The sequence below is a fragment of the Macaca mulatta genome, chromosome 3 (genome assembly GCF_049350105.2).
Source record: "Macaca mulatta isolate MMU2019108-1 chromosome 3, T2T-MMU8v2.0, whole genome shotgun sequence".
Classification (NCBI taxonomy): Eukaryota; Metazoa; Chordata; class Mammalia; order Primates; family Cercopithecidae; genus Macaca; species Macaca mulatta.
The window spans coordinates 84,886,021-84,906,816 of NC_133408.1; the positions used below are offsets into that span (position 1 = coordinate 84,886,021).

The window sequence follows — 20,796 nt, forward strand, 5'->3', positions numbered from 1 at the left end:
TGTTGCCTAGGCTGGAGTGCAGTGGCACTCTCTCAGCTCACTGCAAGCTCCACCTCCCGGGTTCACGCCATTCTCCTGCCTCAGCCTCCCGAGTAGCTGGGACTACAGGCGCCCGCCATCACGCCCAGCTAATTTTTTGTATTTTTTTTTAGTAGAGACGGGGTTTCACCGTGTTAGCCAGGATGATCTGGATCTCCTGACCTCGTGATCTGCCCACCTCGGCCTCCCAAAGTGCTGGGATTACAGGTGTGAGCCACCGTGCCCGGCCCCGGCTAGATCTTAACTGATACAGATGGCACTTTGCCATACATGTTATGGCAAATGATATTAATGATTTAAATGATATTAAATTCACTCTATTTGGGCTATTCAATCCCATCAAACACATGTTTTAAAACAGGTAATGCAAGTGGTGTCCATGGTTTCAGTCTTGTTATTTCAGTTAGAAAGGTTTTAAATATTTATATTTCAGATTATTTTCTTGTCATTGTAAGAGATCTGTATTTTAGGGAACTCATCTTGCACAACCGAAGTTTTTGTTATTGGCAGTGAATCTGTCTGCAGTACTCAGCTACTTTATCACATGTAGTTACCCTATGTGGATACTGAAATTCTCTTAATGAGATTAAAGAGCTTGAACGTTTTAAGTAAATTTAAATGGTATATTCAAGTTCATGAAGAATTTTGAATTTATTCCCTATAATCTCAAGACAATCCACCTTGTAGTTTGTGGAGTGTTACAGGAATGCCACCAGGGAGAGAGACTATGCATGTTGAACTGGGAAGCTGGGGCATTGCTTTCCGTAGTCTGTGAACACATCCGCATCTAGCAAATCCTGACACCCATGTAATGCTCAGGGATGTGTAGTACTTCCTCTCTGCCTGGTCACATATACCTTATGTATATGAAGAAAGAAAGATTTAGCATGCTTTCAGCAGTCTCCTGAAACAATGATACTTAAGACGGCTCCATGAAAAAAAATTCATTTTATCACACTGGCATTAAGCCATGAATGCCACTGGTTGGAAACAGTTACGTTTCTCAGAGTATGCAGAGGACTCCTGAAACAGTGGTAAATAACTGGTGCCAATACATCAACAATAGGCTCTTCCCTTGAGACTTATGTTTGCTATCTGGAGGAGGTGGCTGCAGGGTGAACTGTTATCTTCCCAGTTTCTCTGGAGACAAACTCCCTGGCTCTCCCTGGAATGACTCACTGTGGGATATAAGTATCTCTCTCTCTCTCTCTCTCTCTCCATATATATACACACACACACACACACATATGCATACACACACGCACACATGCATACACCCACACACACATGCATACACCCACACACACACACACAAACTCCCTCACCTACATACACATATATTCCTTTCCTTCCTACACCATGTTTTTCATTTTTTAACCTTATTATAATCCAATTCTAAAAGCTGTTTTGTGGGAAGTAGTTTTCAGAGGCCACATCTCTTGAGATCCTGGTGGTTTCCACAAAAAGAAGGCACAGATACTTGGGAAATGTCAGTTAGGACCTAAAAAGACATTTGCTCATGATATTGTCAGGAAGTGATCAGGAGCAAACAAAGAGCTATGTTTTGAGTTTTGGCTCAAGAAAGAAGGACAGGAAGAGTATGGAATATAGATACTAATTCAGAAAAGCAATGAAGTGATGCTTAGCCCTTCACGGTAGCCACAAAGTGCTGCCAAGGAAAGAGCACATGGTAGAGTGGGAATAGAGTAGGAATAGAGCACCACTTCCTGTGGCCTGGTTAATTTCCCCTAGTTTCTAGTCCATGGATACATTATTGAAGTATTTTCTAGGATGTTATGGAGAGGTAGAAGTTTAAAGTTAGTCAGACATAACATAGCAGTTCCATGTATTCACACGTGACAGGCCTCAGGAGGCACAGCTCCAGCTATAAGTGTAGGGATCTCCCGACATTGCATTTTCAGTTTCCTTTCAACTAGACAGGTTTTTAGTAGTGGTGATTGTGTGGGACAAAAGGCAAGGCAGAAAAGGTAACTGAAGACAGTTACCTTTTACCGAGTAGCTGGGACTACAGGTGCCTGCCACCACGCTCGGCTAATTTTTTGTATTTTTTTTAGTAGAGACAGGGTGAAGGTCTGGGGTGTTAAGAGGGCATCCCAGTCATTATTCTTCTACAGAGCAGGGTGCATATGGCTTAGTCTCTTCCAGCGCAGGCAACCCTAGATCCTAACCACTAAAGAATTGTTCTGTCCCCATGGAAGAGGCAGAGACTGTGACCGGTGAACAGTAGGGTGGGGTGTAGGGAGGGTTACCTCTCCAGCGCTGTAACTTCGGAGTCTCTGGAGGTGCTGTCGGTGGGTTAGATGATTGGGAAGACGACCGTTCTGAAGAGGGATTCGGGGGTCAATGAAAGTGGTAGCTCGACTGTTGTGGTCCACGAAAAAAGACTGTAAACAGACCAGTGAAAAAAGCACCATGTGTGAGAAAAGGCCAAAATGGAGTCAGTAATATACAGGAGTGCTACAGGGCCCAAGCCTCAGGTTTATTTCTGCCCAGCCTCCCCTACACCCTACTTCCTTTTTTAATCTACTCAAAACTCATCTATCTAGTTCAGGCTAAAGGAGGCTGCAAGCAGGAGGTGAGCCACGGGCGAGTGAGCATTATTACTACCTGAGCTCCACCTCCTGTCAGATCAGCAGTGCCACTAGATTCTCATAGGAGCGCAAACCCCATTGTGAACTGCGCATGTGTGGGATCTAGGTTGCACACTCCTTATGAGAATCTAATGCCTGATGATCTGTCACTATCTCTCATTACCCCCAGATGGCAGCATCTAATCACAGAAAAACCAGCTCAGGGCTCCCACTGATTGTACATTACGGTGAGCTATAGGATTATTTCATTATATATTATTATGTAATAATAATACAAATAAAGTGATAATAAATGTAACATGCTTGAGTCTTCCTAAAACTATCGCCTACCCTGCCATCCATGGAAAAATTGTCTTCCACAAAACTGGTCCCTGGTGTCAAAAAGGTTGGAGACCACTGATCTAGATGGGGAACAGGACACTGTGCCTGTTTGCTCAGTAGCTGAATGAAGCAGTATCAGTCATAGATAAGCACTCTACATGGTTCATGGAGTTTCTAAGTAGTGACTATAATACTTTATTCAACATGGCAAATGACAGCAATAGATTCTTTACTGGGTTAAGATAACACTAGTAATTAATTTGTAGAGTATTTTATTTACATTTAAGATAAATGTTTTTTTAAATTACAGAATGTGTATATTTTCACTGAGAAAAAACTTTAAAAAGATAAAAAAGTAGAAAGAAGATAATAAAAATCACCCCAAATATCAGAGTCTAAAGATAATCACCAAAATATTTTGATTTTTTTCTCCTCGGTTTTTTCTTTTCCGTACATACAAATATATACATATTTTCTCCACATTTTTTCACTTACTATTTTGTAAATATTTCCCTAAATTATTAAGTATTCTTTTAACAGAGAATTTTAATGACTACATGATATGAAGTTTGATGGAAGTATAACAATTAATTTTAGTACTCTTAATTGTCAGACATTTGAGTTTTTTACTATTTTAAAATAATGCTTCAATGAACACTTTTTTTTTTTTTTTGAGACAGAGTTTCACTCTTGTTGCCTGTCACCCAGGCTGGAGTGCAGTGGCACGATCTCAGCTCACTGCAACCTCTGCCTCCTGGGTTCAAGTGATTCTCCTGCCTCAGCCTCTCAAGTAGCTGGGATTACAGGCGCACACCACCATGCCCAGCTAATTTTGTATTTTTAGTAGAGACGAGGTTTCTCCATGTTGGTCAGGCTGGTCTCAAACTCCTGACCTCAGGTGATCTGCCTGCCTCGTCCTCCCCAAAGTGCTGGGGTTACAGGCATGAGCCACCGCACCCGGCCAAACACTCTTGAATATAAATCCTTGTGCCATGTCTGATTACTGTATATATTCCAATATACAGCAACATTGTTCTTTAAATTTATCTCTCATAAAAAAGAAAATTATTACCTTTTTTTTTTTCCAACAAACCCTTTGTACCATAAGACAACTTTTTAATTACTCTCTTTTCAATGAACAGTAACATTTGGTGAAGTCATATCAGCTTTAAACGACCTCAATCAATGCTAGTTTTAGATATTTTTAGGTTAACCTGACAAAAGTAGTTAAATAAATTTTATACAGATTTAGAAATTATTCTTGGAAGGTGTAAGCTTATAATTTCAACTACTGGATGTCATTGTAAACAAGAAGTTTAAAGAGCTTTATAAAAACTCATACAGGAAGTGGTTTATTGAGACAAAAATATACCCCCCAGGAAAAAGGTAAATAACAACACTTCTAATATCATGAGAATCAATATTTGTGACTTGCAGTAAAATTCCCCAAGACAGCAACCCACACAGATTCAAAAAGGGCTGTATGTTCAATTGGAACTGAAGATGATATACCCTTGAAAAATTGGTAGAGGACTCAAAAAATGACACTAGTGATGTAAAAAATACAAGGAACTGGAAGGAGACTTAACTGGGAATGGGAAAAAACAAAATGCATCAACATGCACTTTAAACACACAAGTGTAAGCTAAACTAATAAATATTAAAAATAGACTTTTCATTATTCAAATACATGCTGAGATGTTTATAAATTAAATTAAATAGGTTCCTTATATTTGTGTATCTGTGGCAATTCTTTGGTATGCATTTCTAAAAGTTGAATTAATTACTTGGTTAAAGTTAGAAAAACATTTATGATTATTGATCCATACCAATAAACTATCTTCACAACAGTTGTTCAGATTTATCATGTTATCATTAGTTCATGAATCTTCCTCTTTATAATTCTCTCACAAATACTAATTTTGAAAGAACTCTTAGAAACGTTACATGGTAAATAATGATGAATTACAATTTCCCAGGGAATTTACAAAAGAAAAACATTTTCTTACAGGCTAATTAGTCAATTCCTTCCTTAGTGTATTGCCTGTGATGTCTGTTCCCTTTTTTGTTATTGTTGTTGGGATGTTAAAGTTTTCTTATTTATTATCCATGTGCTAAGTTATACATCTGCTTTCAAATTTGCTTTTGATTTTTGTTTGCTTTATTTTCTAATACACTGAATTTTTAATATTCCTATATATTCAAATCTCTCAATCATTTCTCTCCAGGGCTCAGTTAAGTGTTTAAGTATATTTTTCTAGCTTTAGGTGAGTTAATTGTTAACACTAAATCTTTCACCTTTCTGAAACTTATTTTGGTATAATATTAAGTTATAGTTTGATATTTTTTATCAGAGAGCTCATTTTTCCAAATCATTCATTTCCTATTGTTTTATTATAAATACATTTCTTATAAATACTACTGTCTGTTTCAGGATATTTTATTTGTTCCAATGGTCTGAGGCTTTTCACTGGTACCGCACTATTCCAATTGTTAACGTCTGTAGGGCAAGTTTCCTCTTTCTTTTCCAAGATTTTCTTACATATTCTTGTCTGTTTGCTTTCATTTTTCCAGAGGAACTAATATGAATTTTATTGAGTTCCAAAAATAGTTCTATCAGGATTTTGTTTAGAATCACTTTGAGACTGCAAATGATTTTGGAGAGAATTCATTCCTTGTGAGAGTTTGTGTAACCATTTCCCATTTCTGAACATGTCTATTAAAGAATTTTCTTCATAGTACAGTTTTGTAGTTGTTTTACTGAAAGACACATCTTTCTGGTTAAGATGATTTATAGGTATTTAATATTGTCTGTTGCTATTCTGAGTGCATCTTTTCCTATAATGTTTTATAACCCTTCATTGCTGGTACTCAGGAAAGTTATTATTTGTGTATTTACTTTTTGTCTGCTCATCACATTAAATGCTTCCATCAAATAAATGACTCTTTTAAGTATATCCTCTTTGATTTTTAATTGCAAATCATGTTAATTTTGTCTCCTTCTTTAGGAGGACTCTTTCATTTTTACCTCCTGTTTTGTAATATTGGTGAGTATTTCTAGAACAACGTTAAATAAGTGGTGGTTGAAATATTTTCTTATTCTTGATTTTTAAGGGAAAACTACTAGGCCCAATTGTACAATAAGATGTCCATTGTTTTAAAGGAGGCTTTATTAGGTCACGAAAACATATTTACATTCTTAGTTGACCAAGGGTATTTGTTTTTAAAATATGAATGTGTATTCATCACACCTGTAATCCCAGCACTTTGGGAGGCCAAAGCAGGTGGATCTCTTGAGCTTGGAAGCTTGAGACTAGCCTGGGCAACATGGCAAAAACCTGTCTCTACCAAAAAAATACAAAAAATATACCAAAAAAAGCTAGGCGTAGTGGTGTGCATCTGTGGTCCCAGCTACTTGGGAGACTGAGGTGGGAAGATTGCTGGAGCACAGGAAGTTGAGGCTGCAGTGAGCTGTGATCATGCCACTGCACTTCAGCCTAGGTGACAGAGCGAGACCCAGTCTCACTAAATAAATAAATAAATAAGTAATTTTTATCAAGTAATTTTTAAAAACATTTCCTAAAGCAATCAACTGAAATTCTCTAATGCTACTAAGTCTTTGAGTATATCCTTTCTATATTTTATTAAGTATTATTCACATGTATTTTCAACATTTCTCAATGGTTTCTAAGTATTTATTTTATTTTAAATCCAAGAGTCATCTAGAACATTGCTTTTACTTTCCAGCTGGCAAGGATTTTGTTTTTATGATTGTGCTTAAATTTACCTACAATTCAGTTTTATTGCTTTATGACCATAGGATGTGACCTGATTATATTCTGCTTTTTTGTTTTCTTTGGAGTGTAGAATATCACCACTTACAAAAATAATCATGAAAAGAAGTTGTCAACTCTATTTTGGGGGGCCCTTTTTCTTTTTTGTTGTTGTGGCAAAATATATGTAAAACGATAATCATTTTTAAGTGTACAGTTCAGTGGCATTAAGTATAATAAATTCTCACGATTGTGCAACCATAGGCACTCTCCTTCCCCAGCACTTTCTCACCTTCCCAAATTGAAACACTGTATCCACGAAATAATAACTCCTCATTTTCTACTCCTTCAAGCCCCTGGTAACCTTGGTTTACTTTCTATCTCTGTAAGTTTGACTATTTTAGGTTCCTCATATGAGTGGAATCATATAACTCTTATCCTTTTGTGTCTTGCTTATTTTACTCAGCATAATGTCTTCAAGGTTCATTCATGTTGTAGTGTGTGTCTGAATTTCATTTCTTTGTAAGGACAAACATTTCATTGCAGATATATACCACATTTTGTTTGTTCATTCATGTAAACTTTATTTCTAATAAAAGAATCAATATGTTTCATTCACATAAAGTTATATTGTTTAAATCTCAAATTATTTTGTCTATTTAATCTGTCAAACTGATGGATGTAAAACACATTTTCCTACTACAACTGTATTTCTTTCATCTCCTTTCATTTCTCCTTGATTTTTCTTTATTTAATATAATATGTTATTATTTGGCTCATAAGGTACATGATTATTATATCTTTATCTTAATTGTGCCATTGATTAATATTAAATATTTCTTTGACCCCCATTTAAGGATTATGGTTGAAACTCTCCTTTGTATTGTATGAATACTGCACCACTGGTTTTTCTGTTACTGTCTTCATACTACATTAATATTTATTCTTTTATTTCTAAACTTTCTAAATCACCTCTTAGGTATTTCTTTTTGTAAACTGGATGTGTTTGTTACCAAAGCTGAAAGTGTTTTCCTTTTGGTACATAAGTTTATCATGTTTCCACCTGTTGCCATAACTGTTATGCTTGGCTTTACTTACTTTTTTACTTTACTTACTTACTTGTTATCTTAACTTTTATTGTTTCCATTTTCTTTGCAGTTTTTTGTGTTTTGTCATACAAACTCTATTTTGTTTGATTTTATCTTTTGAAGGAATTTGGAAGAGAAAAATTCTATTTTAAATGGTACAAAGAGGTGCCTTTTAAGCTTGTCAAATTACTATATTGAGCCTTTGTTTTTTAAACGATCCAGTTTTATTCCCCTTGAGCCCAACTAGTAACTCAGCATAACCTTCCTTCCCCTGCTCATCTTCCCTCTTCTCACTTCCTTACTTTTTTTTTTTTAATTCCAGTCTGGTGACATCGATCCAGACTGTTACTATACAACTATTCCATTTGTATTATATAGCTTTTCACACATTTTATTTAGACTTTTCCAATATGTTTTAAAGCATTTTAACAACAATGACTTTTATTTATATTTATGTATTTGATTGATTTAAATACTCACCACTAGTCCTTTATATACCATCATTTTTTCACTATTAATGTCGTGCTTTGATTTGTTAGTGATCCATCTGGAGAATGGCTTTTGGTGTTTCATCAGTGTCTTAGTGTGTTTGTGTTGCTATACAGGAATACCTGAGACCAGGAAATTTCTAAAGAAAGAAGGTTTATTTGGCTCATGATCCTGCTGATTGGAAGACTGGGCGTCTGGTGAAAGCCCCAGGCTGCTTCCTTCCACTCACGATGGAGGGTGAAGGGGAGCATGTGCAGAGATCCCATGGTAAGAGAGGAAGCCAGAGAGTGTACGGGTAGGGAATGGGTGCCAGGCTGTTTTTAACAACCAGCTCTAGAGGGAACTAATAAGCAAGAACTCACTCATTGCTGCAAGGATGGCACCAGTCCTTCCTGAGGGATCTGTCCCTGTGACCCAAACACCTTCCACTAGGCCCCACCTCCAACACTGCCACAGTGGGGATTAAATTCCAGTGTGAGATTTAAGGGGTCAAACAAATCATATCCAAACTATCAAACTGTAACAATCAGGATGGGTAAAAGAGTAGGGTAAGCTCTGCTTTTGCACATGAGGTTGTTTTTCTGTTTTCACCCATGAATGACAATCATTGTCTGTATTTAGGACTACTGGGCTACAATCTTTTCTCATCAATATCTTGGAGTCATTGCTCTGTGGATTTCTCTAGTTTCATTTGTAGGATGGGAAATTTGAAGCTTGTCTGATTTTTATTCTTTTGTAGGTAACTTTTATATTATCATGGCTGCATGTTGATAAGAGTTTTAAAGAATTTCTATTTAAAGACATTCCGGAACATGTGTAGATATCTAATGTATTTTAATTACCTTTACTGTAATTCAGTGAGCCCAATTAATCTGCTCACCTAAATAATTTATTTTAAATCAGCAACGTTTTAATTTTAATATTTAATATTTATTTAATATAATTAACATTAATATTTAATTATTCCTGCTGTACCTAGTATTCTGGTTTCTTCCCTCAGGTAACTCTATAAGTCATTGGTGCAACAGAGATTTATTGAGTGCCAACTATATACTAGGCATTATTCTTGGCTCTTGATGTTTTATCAGTGAGCAAAACAAAGATTTCTATTCTCAAAAAGCTTAAAATCTTGCCACAAGAAACAGACAATAAGCAATAAACCTAATAAATGTGTAAGTGACATGGGGGAGCACATGGTCTAGGGGTCAGGGAAGGTTGTGGCATTAACTTGAATGGTTAGGATAAGCATAGAGAAGATAAGTTTTTTCTTTTTTCAGTTTTTGCTTTTTTTTTTTTAACCGTCTCCTCCACTGATGGAAATCTGGTCCCTTCCTTCTGCTTCAGGGGCTGTTTCCATGTTCATACGCCATATCCATGATGACATTTCACACAGCATCAGTGCTGCTCTGTTTTATCCTTATGCTATTATTATTACCTTTTGCTTTTCCCTGCAATCTTAAAACAGCTATTTTCAGACTACCTATGTCTGTTTCCTCCCAGCTTGTTTTCTGTTTGTGGCTTTTTCCTCTTGGTTAATAACAGAAGTCATGTGCTCCTGTGCCATTTCATGGATGATGAATAGATGTCTTTTAAACAGTTCTATTTTCCAAAGAAAATTATACTTTCTGAGAAAGAATATGCTTTCTGAAAAAAGAGACATGCTTTTTGTCAGACCAAGATTCTGTTTGCTTCTTGCACTAGTGTCTCTTCCTAGGCCCCTTCTCATTTTATTTATTCATTTCTTAGCAGAAGCTGCCTTGGCCTCATGTCTGCTACAAGATAGGACCCATGGGGCCCACCGCCCTACCTCTCTGATGGTGACTGCCTCCCTCAGCTCAGACTTGGAATGAGGCATAAGGCACACATGCAATCTCTATTAAATTGGGCAGAAGGCTCTGTCCTCCTTTCTCAGAATCTGAAGATGGCAGATGAGTCAGATGCCAGTGTGTTCTTTGCTCCAGTCCTCCTGAAGCAGCAGAGCTCTGAGCTCCTTGCCTCTGTCCCCTTTGTAGAGATGACCATGCATTCAAAGACACCAAACAGCTCTGCCCAGCCCTTCTACTTCCTATCAAGGTGGATAATAAAAGCAAATGTTGCCATGTTTGAATTTGTAGATAAAGCAAGAAGCAGATTGTCCAGGGTGAGGGGCAAGGACCTGCTCTGCACAGCTATGAAGGTGGCTTTTGCATAGTGAGCTATGGCCACCCCATTGTTCAGGGAGTTGTGTTCCTAACTCTCAGCCTGCTGTGCAGCATATCCTTTCCAAGGGTGAAACCTGTGAGACACAGTCCTAATATGTTTTTCTCAATCTATTCCCCTCATCAATGGGCTTTGGCAATGAGATATTCTTTTATTTCCCCCACTTAACGATCTTGATCTTGGATTATTTTGGGGGACATTAAGAGAAAGAATGGCAGATACTACTAATCTGTCATGATATTATCAATCATTCCTTCATGAACTTATTATTTATCTGGTTGTAAAATCATGAAGGCAATGTAGGCATTATTGTTTCTATTTTAAGGCTCAGAAAGGTGGAGTGACTTGCACAGGGTCATGTATTTAGACGGAGATGGACTGGTCCATGTATTTTTCCCACTATCCTCCTTTGTTCCTTTCTGACCACCCTATGGACTGTGGTAATACATTGCAAGTCTAAGGCAACTTTCCCCAGCAATTCACTACCTGGTATGCCTCTTAGACATTCTGTCACTATGAGTGTGTGTATGTGTGTGTGTGTGTTCAATTAATAAGAAATAGGTGAGACCATTTGTGTGTGTGTGTGCATGTGTGTGTAGGCACACAGCTAGTTGGTGTCATAACTGAAAGTCTTCTCATTTCAAATTCAGAATTTTTCTCTCTCATGTATGATATCTTCTTGCTAAAGAGAATTAGGGGGAAGAGCTCTTGCCAGAAATTCCCTCATATGCATTCCCAAATGGAACAAAACTCTCAGAGTGCATCTCAGCCTCTGTGCTTCCCTGCTGGTGTGACGACCAGGGGATGTCACATTATCTGCATGTGTACCATGGAGAACCAGGGCTTATTGCATTGGGAAGCCTCCTTGTTATTCCACTGGGCTCCCTGACATCCTTATCCTGGTACAAAAACTGCAGTCATGGAAATCCAAGACTCAGCAAGCTGTTCACATTGGTGTGTGCTGTTTGCATGATGAACATGGTGGTGTTGTCTTGGTGTCCTGGTTAAGCAATAAATGTAAACGTGGCTACCCGAAACCCAGCTCTGATAAGCCGCTCCTCTACTTTCTGTTCTGGCTCAGGTTTCATTTTCCCACCCTAATGCGTATCACCAAGTCCCCACATACAAATCATTGTCCCTCTCCCAACAGAGGCCACGTCCAGTCAACGAGAAGATCCCAGGGAGCAGATGCTGGCTACAGTGGCTTTTCTACTACACAAGGCATGCTCTTTCCCCTCCCCTAATTCATCCCTGGTTACAGAGGAGCTGGTCCTAGAGATTCATTTTATGAATGGACTTGTAATGAGTCCCCCATTCTTTCCCCACACACTCCAGAGAGTCCAGGTTCTGAGGCATGCTAAGGGGTTTGTAGGAGAGAGACGCAAGGCTTCGAGGGGACCTTGATGCCAAATCAGCTCCCTTTGAGGAACACAGCTTTGCAGGATCACATTCACAGAGGAAAGGACACGTCACAGACATGACTGCAGGCAAAGCTTCTGGTTCCTTGGACCAGAAAGAGGGAGGGATTCTCTCTGGTAAAGTTCATAGAAGGTTACACAGGTTCAGTTCTAGTAAATTACTTGGCCTGTCCTTTGAATACATTGAGATGGCTGATGAAGATTAGGAAGAAAACTTCTTGTTTTCAGACTCAGCTGGTCTTCTAAAGCATGGCCAGAAAGGCCCGGTTTGGGTTAAGGTCACACAGAAGCAAACTGGAAGCCAGGGAAGATCACACGGGCCCAGCACACCCCACTCTGCTTGTTAGGCTGTTTTACAGAAAACTTAAGATGTATTAGGGAAATCACAACAAATCCTCTAACAGTGTCACTGCATTTAACCAACGAGTTTATCCCCTGAGAGTTAGCTGTCTAAGGAAGCAAACAACCAAAAGTTCACTGGACAGAATTCGGTTCCATGTTCCAAACCCAAATTTAAAATCATGCAGACAGTGGTTCTTAATTAGGTGTGACTTTGCCCCCCCAGGGAACACATAGCAATGTCACAACAGTTGGCATCTAGTGGCTTGAGGGATAGGAATGCTGCTAATGTCCCGTAAGGCACAGGGTATTCCCCTGGCCTGGCCCCCTTCTCCCCACAGTAGCCCTGAGGTTGAGAAGCCCAGATGTGGATGGTCATCACCCTCTTTCCTGCTGGCAGCCGACAGCGCATCTCCCAGACATAACTCCTCCCTATGCCCTCCTCCTCACATCCTCGCTAATCTTCACCTTGGGGAAGGAGCCTGTTTGATGAAAACCCAGCATGTGGGTCACACTCACCTTTCCCTGCTGGTCCGTTTTGATCTCCCAGCCCCGGGGCAGTTCCAGCCGAGTGTCTGCGAACATGTTGATGAAATTCACCAAGTCCCGGTTGTGCTGGTAGCGTTCAAAATTGCGAGCATCCCGTCGGACTTTCAGAATCATGTGCTTTAAGCAGGTGCTACTGGTGAACACTCGGTAGGCACTCTGAGACGGGTCAGGGCGATGGGGTAAGGAGTGGGGAATGAGGAAAAACACAGAGCAAGCACACCGTGAGCACCCTAACACTGCTAAGTGTGATTGTGACACAGCGGTTTATTATGAGTGTGAGGTAGAGGCCTCAGAAAATGAGCTCTTGCTCAAGAAGTAAATGCCCAGGAATTCGAGACCAGCCTGTGCAACATAGCAAGATCCCATCTCTACAAAAAATTTTAAAAATTAGCGGGGCGTGGTGGCACGTGCTTGTGGTCCCAGCTACTTGGGAGGCTGAGGTGGGAGGATCACCTGAGTCCGAGAATAGAGGCTGCAGTGAGTCATGATTGTGCTGTTGCGCTCCAGCCTGGACAACAGAGCAAGGCTTTGTCTCAAAAAAAAAAAAAAAAAAAAAGTAAATGTGCATTGAATCATGCCCCCTTGGCCCACATGGACAATCTGTGACACCCGTTCCACCTGAGTGCTGCGCAGTACGGGACGCGGCCCACCACCCCTCTCTGCGACTCCACACGGTTTTCTCACTGTCTCAGTCACGTCTGGCTCTCCTTGGTCTCCCTCTACCTGCCTGAACCTCACTCCTCTCTCTCCTCCATGGTCCCTTCTCTGACTATTGAGGTCTGCCTTTGGTCCTCCTACCTGTCTAAAACAGGGAGCATTAATTTAGGGCCTCTGGGGATTGAAGGCTGGACGTGAGAGGTCTGTCATTTCTTTGAATCCTATGTAAAAACTTGTGTGTGTGTGTGTGTGTGTGTGTGTGTGTGTGTGTGTGTGTGTGTAGGGGGTTGGGGGATGGGAACAGATGAAGAAAGAAATGACAATGTGACAGTACACAGGGCTGGTGTGTGTGTGTGTGGCAGCAGGGGCGTGCGTGAAAGGACAGACCACATGTAGACAGGGGGTTGGTTGGGCCAGTGGCTACTACTGGCCCAGGGCCACCTGCACCCAGAGCTGGGGCATGGCCATGTGCCACGCGCTTTCTCCCTGTGGCCCCCACAATGCCTCTGGGGAGCTGCTTGGGATCGAGCCACTGGGCATCCCACAGGCTTCTCAGAAATAACCTGCTAAAAACTGATATCCCCCTCTGTAGCCACGCCCTCCATCACCCAGTCAAACTCCAGCTCCAGCTTAGTGCGGTCACTGCCTCACCCAGGTGCCCAAAGCAGAAACTACGCTGTCTTTCTTGAGTTATCATCTTGCGCCCACTCATGATCACGGTGGACCTAAGTGCTGCTGAGTCCATGAGAAATGTCCTTGAATGGAGCCATTCCTTGCCACGCTCCCACCCCTTCCTTAGGTCACAGCCAGATCATCTCTCACTCAGCGGTTGAATCAGCCTGTGTCTTAACCCCCTCAGCTCAGTCTCTCTCCCTGACACTCTGCCAGAGAAAATGCATCATCAACCCCCCTGGTCAGGCAGCCCGAGTGCTACTGTTGACTCCTGTGACCTGCTGCAGTAGATCCAGGCTCCTTTGCATGAATTACCAGGTGTTCTGCTGCCCAGTCTCCAGCCCCTCCTCCTCTCTCCCTCCTGCCAGTCACTCACACTCACCACCTTGGACTTGTCCCCCAGGCCCCCTCACGGGTGCATCCTTTCTACAGATGTCCCTCTGCCTGGACTTCTTCTTGTCCACTTTCGACATTCAGGACTCAGTTCAGCCGCCTCCCCAAGAATGCTCCCTAGCGCCCCCAGAGCGCTCTGTCCTCCCTCAGTTTGGCCTGGTCCTGTCACACTGGGCTGATCTTTTTCACATCATTGCTCCACAAAATGGGATCTCCTACTGTTTAGGTGTCACGTTAATCTGTCTTTGTGACTCCAGCACCTAGATCTGAGCCTGAACCGCAAAAAATGTTTGGTGAATGGAAAAATTAATGAATATAGTGATATCATGCCATTGCTTTCTTGAAAATACCAAAAAAAGCAATGAAAAAACTACATATGTAAAATCATATCAAATTTAACTTCAGTGTGATATTTGAAAAAACCATATCAAAAAGAAAGCCCGTTATTTACCTAGAAGAACTCTGCTTTAAAATTTTATCAGTGAAAATGATTTTCTAAAATGATTAGGTTGAAGGGAATCTGGCCGATTCATAATCTTGCTCCTTTAAAATTTTAATAATAATAAAAACAAGTTTGCTTCCAAAGCACTTTCACTGACATTAACACATTTGAGCCTAACAAAAACCCAAAGAGGCAACAGCATTTCCAAATCCAGCCTTTGTCCTTTTTGGGAGACTCACAGATAGTCAAAAGAGTGGACTGAGCTGTCTTCTTTGTTTTTTCTTGCTTACGTTAAAATTCTACCCTTTTAGATCTATCAGATGACTTTACAAAGCTGTGTTTTGGGTCTTGCCAAGCCAGGCCCCTCCCTCCGCATTTTAGGGCACTCACATAATTGGCATGCAGCACAGTGAAGAATTCGGGGTTGGTGATGAACTTGACCGCTGGGGACTGCAGCAGCAAGGTGATTTTTTGTGAGTTAACCGGAGAAAGTGACCCTTCTCTCCTTAGATCTGGAAAAAATGAAGTTGGGAAAAAGGCATTTCAACCTCTGTACTTCGCTCCTGATGGCAACAGCACACAAGCCTTCACCCACATAGCAGACTGTTGGATTTAGGCCAAGTGTCATTACTTTATGTATGTCAGTTAAGAATCATCATTTCCTAGCAGTGTTTCTGCATAACTTCAGTAAGGCTCAAGTCCTCCAACATCTCTTCCCTTTTATCACAATGATTTTCTTTTTCCTTCCCCTTCCTTCCTTCCTCCCTTCCTTCCTTCCCTCCCTCCCTCTTTCTTTCTCTCCTTCCTTCCTTTTCTTTCTCTCTCTCTCTGTCTCTCCCTTACTTTCCCTTTCCTTTTCCCTTCCCATTCCCCTTCCCCTTCCCCCTTTTTTCCCCTTCCCCTTCTCCTTCTCCTTCCTTCCTTCCTCTCTCTCTTTTTGCTTTTCTTGAGATGGGGTCTCACTCTGTCACCCAGGCTGGAGTGTAGCTGCGCGATCGCAGCTCACTGCAGCCTTGAACTCCTGGGCCCAAGCCATCCTCCCAGATACATAGCCTGCTGAATAGCTGGGACTACAGGCATGCACCACCATGCCTGGCTATTTTTTCTTATTTCCTTTACAAATTGCTAACCATAGCTGTGATAGACTGTTTGCGGAAAGGACCACAATTCCTCTCCTTGTATCCACACCCAGTTGCATTGGGACTTTGCTGCTCTTCCCCTTGGTGAATTGGGGCTGGCCTTGTGCCTTGTTTCAACCAACAGAACATGTCAGAAGTGACAACGGATCAGTTCTGCACCAGGGTTTCAAGAGACCTGTGTGTCTCCACTCTCTGGTAACCCTGCCACGGCCATGAGAATGAGCTTGGGCGAGGCTGCTGCAAGATGAGAGGCCACAGGGCCATGGGAGCAGGGACAAGCCACCCTAGTGGCAGCCGTCTCAGGTCAGCCCTTGGCCGACTCCACAGCTGATCCAAGATGGACAGGTGAGCTCAGTAGCATTCTGAGAAGCCACCCAGCTGAGCTCAGCTCAAATTGCCAACCTGTAGAACTGTGGGGTAGATGCATGGCTGTGAGTTTCAGCCACTAATTGTGGGATTTTTTTTTTAAATACAGCAAATGCCAACTCATTTAATATGAAACTCAGAAATAAACTTTCTGCTGCCTTTTCTTTGTGTTTCTAGTTACTTGGCTATTGTACCTTGTCTCTCTCAGAAGTTTGAACAAAGAAATAAATAACAGGCCAGGTGTGGTGTCTTATGCCTGTAATCCTAGCACTTTGGGAGGCTGAGGCGGGAGGATCGCTTGAGGCCAGGAATTTGAGACCAGCCTGGGCAACATAGCAAGACTCTGTCTCTACAAAAAATGAAAAAATTAGCCAGGCGTGGTGGTGCATGCCTGAGATTCCAACTACTCAGGAGGCTGAGTTGGGAGGACTGCTTGAGCCCAGGAGTTTGAGGCTCCAGTGAGCTATGATTGCACCATGCATTCCAGCCTGGATGACAAAGAGACACTCTCTCTTCAATAATAATAAATAATAATAATAATAGTAACAGAAAAACCTAAACTAGTCAGTTTAGTTAGCATATCTGGTAAAATGAATTGAAAGGGGGGAATTAAAATTGGTAGTGGAACTGTGGATGTGCCTTTTTAAAAATCACATGAAAATGTCCAATATTCTGCATTGCCCTAGACGGCTGAGACCTGGCAGGATTGGGATCCCAGTGCTGCCTGCCCAGACTGTTCTCTAACCCTTCTTTTGGCAAATAAATCTGCCATCATTTACCCAATTTAAAAAGAAAGTGGATTATTAGGATGTCACTGTGATAATCTTATCTCACTACAGGTTAAAAAAAAAAAAGGTGGAAGCTAGTCTCATGCCTTTCGATTATCCTTGTCGGAGTTCCACTCGGGCCAATTTAAAGAAATGAAGACCAGGAAAACCAGGCCCCAGGTGAATGCCTACTGTAGTGGGTAAAAATTCCCTCCTGTGGCATGCTGGAAAACCTCTTCATTCCCAGGTTCTTCTCTTGGGGGAACTGAATTTTATTCTATGTGCAAATGAGTGATTATTCCTAGTGTTATCACACAGCTCCTTTGAAATAGACTGTGAATTTTTATTGCATGTTTTATTTATAAGTGAAAAAATCCTTAGGACACCAACAAATACAATAAATTTACTTAACAATAAATTATAAATAAATAAATAAAACATTTAGTTAACACTACATGATTGAGCCACTGACAAAGTTGCCTTGCTCCACAAGCACTCTAGCAAATTCAGCTCCATCCCCGGAATTCATCTACTTTCCTGTCTCCAGATCCCCACGCCAGGGCGGTGGTGTTTCCTTCACTGTGATCACTTCTCCTAAGTTTCCTGGTGGGAAGCTCATTCTGTCTGCTTTCCCTTGGGGGCACCAGGCATGCCACCATCCTCTACCCTGGCCTTCCACTCTCTTCACCCTGGGGCACATTGCTCCCCATGAGGCAGGGTGACAGGCTTGTAGCCCTCTGTCACACAGCCCCTGGAAGCCATCACAGGTTGTGGGGACCCCTCCTCCAATACCTAAGCTGGACTGGGAAGATTCGGCTTCTGAGTCACTCCCTCCACCTCCGCCTCCTCCTGCTGGGGCTTGCTCGCAGCTTTGGCTGCCAGAATCTTCTTCCGACCTCTCTGTTGCAATGGTTCGCTGAATGTTTTGATACCTTTGCATTAGAAAATGGAAAGACAGGAGTTAACTTTGGTTTGCTCCTTGGGGGCCAATACTCTGAATCAGATAATTGGAGAAATCTGTAAAGAATTGTCTTGAGTGTCAGGAAAGAAATGCTTAAAATTCCCACAAGATAGCCAGCACAATTAGCAAGACAAGTATCTCTAAGATGATTCGAGTTCTTTTTGTTTTGTAAGCTATGATGAGTTTCAAGTATGGTGACTTTTCAAAAATCAACACAAATAATAACTAATCATGCAAAACAGCCTGTGCCCTGCATTAAACAAAATCAGGCTAAGTCTAAAATAAGAGTGTGGGAAGTAAATTAAAATGCTACAACTAAGATATCAAATTACCTCAACATTATTGTAATAAGTGTACAAACTAGGCTAGCGGTTCTACTCACTTAGTTTTATTTGTTGGATAATTGATATAATTGGGCAAAGGTCATGGAAATATTATACCTAATAGCATGCTGGCAAATAAATAAATGTTTTCTGCTTATTCAAAGGCTCATTTTGTTTTTCTTCCCAAGTTGGGGACTTAGTCATTTGGCCAGCCAGCTAGCCACCTTGCCAAGTACCAAATATTTGCTAACCCTTCCAATGTGTGAAGGCTTTGTGCTGGACTTTCCGATGGAGGAGAGGATTAGAATACGACATTGCCCTTTAAACACACACAGTCGAGATGTAACAAAAGGCAAATGGGACGGAAGCCATAACTCCAGCCAGGTGAAAGGCTGTCACAGACAGGCAAGAGGTGTGTGGGACACAGATGAGGAACCTCCCAAGGTTTGTAAATTGTGAAGTTGGAGTATGAATTTGTTGGAGAGTTTGTTGGGAAAGGACATTTCAGAAGAGAAACAACATGTGCGAAAGCAGGCCGCCCTTGGGGATCTCTGAGACACCTGGCAGTGGCATCAGGGTGTGTGGGCACCGGGCAGGGCCAGGAGACCAGTGGAGAGGGAGGAAGGAGCCCCAGAGGGCGCCCTGCAGTAGGATGGGTGCTATTCTCTAGGCCACAGGTTCCCCAACCTGAGCCGCGCAGAATCACCTGCAGGACTTAAAACACAGACTGCTGGCCTCACCCCCGGAGTCTCTGATTCAGTAGGTTTGGCGTAGGGCCCAGGAATGTGCATTTCTTTTTTCTTTTTCTTTTCTTTTTCTTTTTCTTTTTTTTTTTTAAGAATGTGCATTTCTGATGAGTTCCCAGGTGATCCTGATGCTGCTGGCCTAGGGATCAATCTTGAGAATGAACCATTGCTCTTGGTGATGGGTGGCTGCTAAAAACAACCAAAAAAACCCAGGCAGGGCCAGATGTACACGGAGAGTGATTACGCAGTGTCGGAGTGGAGAATGCATTGCAGGAGAGGAGCCTGGAGCTGCGGAGAGCAGCTGGGGGCTCCTGCAACAGCCTAGGCTGGAGACTTTCTGTCTCCGGGAAAGCAATGAGGGGGTGAAGAGGAGGAGGAGGATGAGAGATAGGGTAGCAGGGAATAGCCAGTCTCCAAGTGCAATCCCAGGTGGGAACGCGCGGGGATGCTCGCTGCACAGATGAGGCTCCATTATGGCAGGATTTCTGCAGACCAGTGCCCCGCCCTTTCCTTGATCTTACAGAGGAAAGCTTTCTCACTGTAGTCTCCAGGCCATTTGCAAGAGCATCATCTGAGTGATTGTTAAAATTACAGAAATTGAAGCAAAATAAAAATCTGCATTTCTAACGAGTTCTTTAGGAAGTATTATTTATATCTAGGTTTGAGAACTACTGGTCTAAGGGCTTTCTTTCACTGTTGTTTTATCTGGGGACACTCCCACTCACTTCTGACACCTTTCAGAAGCCACCTTTGCCTGGAGTGGTTACTGCAAGGCATTTCCTGAGCAGGCCTCTTAGAACAAAATGTGGAAGGGGGCGATGAGCTGAGCGGTGGTGTATCTACAGACAGAAATATTTGTGGTAATTCACCACCCCGTACATCTGTGGCGGGAGGTTGTGAAGAGTGATGGATGGTGAACGATGGCCCTCTGTGATCTTCTCCCTGCTGGGGACTCAGGGAATATAGCTGTGGCAGGAAAGCAGGGGGTGCCAGCAAGAAGCTGCCCAAGTGTGTGACCTTGACCAAGGCGGGGAACGGGGCCTGCCAAAGACTAAGGCAGCTGCTACCGGGAGGATTCCCTAAATGCCTTATGGCAGACCGCATTTCTCAAAATGGCACAACGATATTTTTAGACCCACATACTCTTCCAGAACTGTATCTCTCCTTTTAAAAGACAGAATCCATGTCCCCTTCAACTACCTTGACTAATAGAGTTTGTAGCAGCTCGTGATGGAACTTAGCAGCCATGCTCTGAGGCAGCCTGGGCCTCATGGAAAGTCTCTGTGCAGGTGTCCTGGCTGAGAGGCCCAGCCAACCACCAGCATCAAGCTCCTAATATGTGAGTCTCCAGCCCCGGCCACCCTCTGACTGCAACCAGGAGATATCCCGGGAGAGAACTGTCTAGCTGGGCTCAGTCAAAACAGAACCATGAGAAATAATGGTAAGAAGAAATGCTTGTGGTTGTTTTATGCCACTACGTTTGGTGTAGTTTTACTCAGCAAC

At 41.9% G+C, this 20,796-nt stretch overlaps 1 protein-coding gene across 5 annotated transcripts in view; it reads right to left on the reverse strand.

Moving 5' to 3' along the window:
* Positions 1–20,796, reverse strand: part of HECW1 (HECT, C2 and WW domain containing E3 ubiquitin protein ligase 1) — a 458,832-nt gene that overhangs the window by 80,296 nt on the left and 357,740 nt on the right. For all 5 annotated transcript variants that reach the window (NM_001265810.1, XM_015133529.3, XM_077994791.1 and 2 more), the window contains 4 exon segments: positions 2,310–2,444; positions 12,798–12,983; positions 15,382–15,503; positions 18,056–18,195. In NM_001265810.1, the coding sequence (NP_001252739.1) occupies positions 2,310–2,444; positions 12,798–12,983; positions 15,382–15,503; positions 18,056–18,195 (583 nt within the window).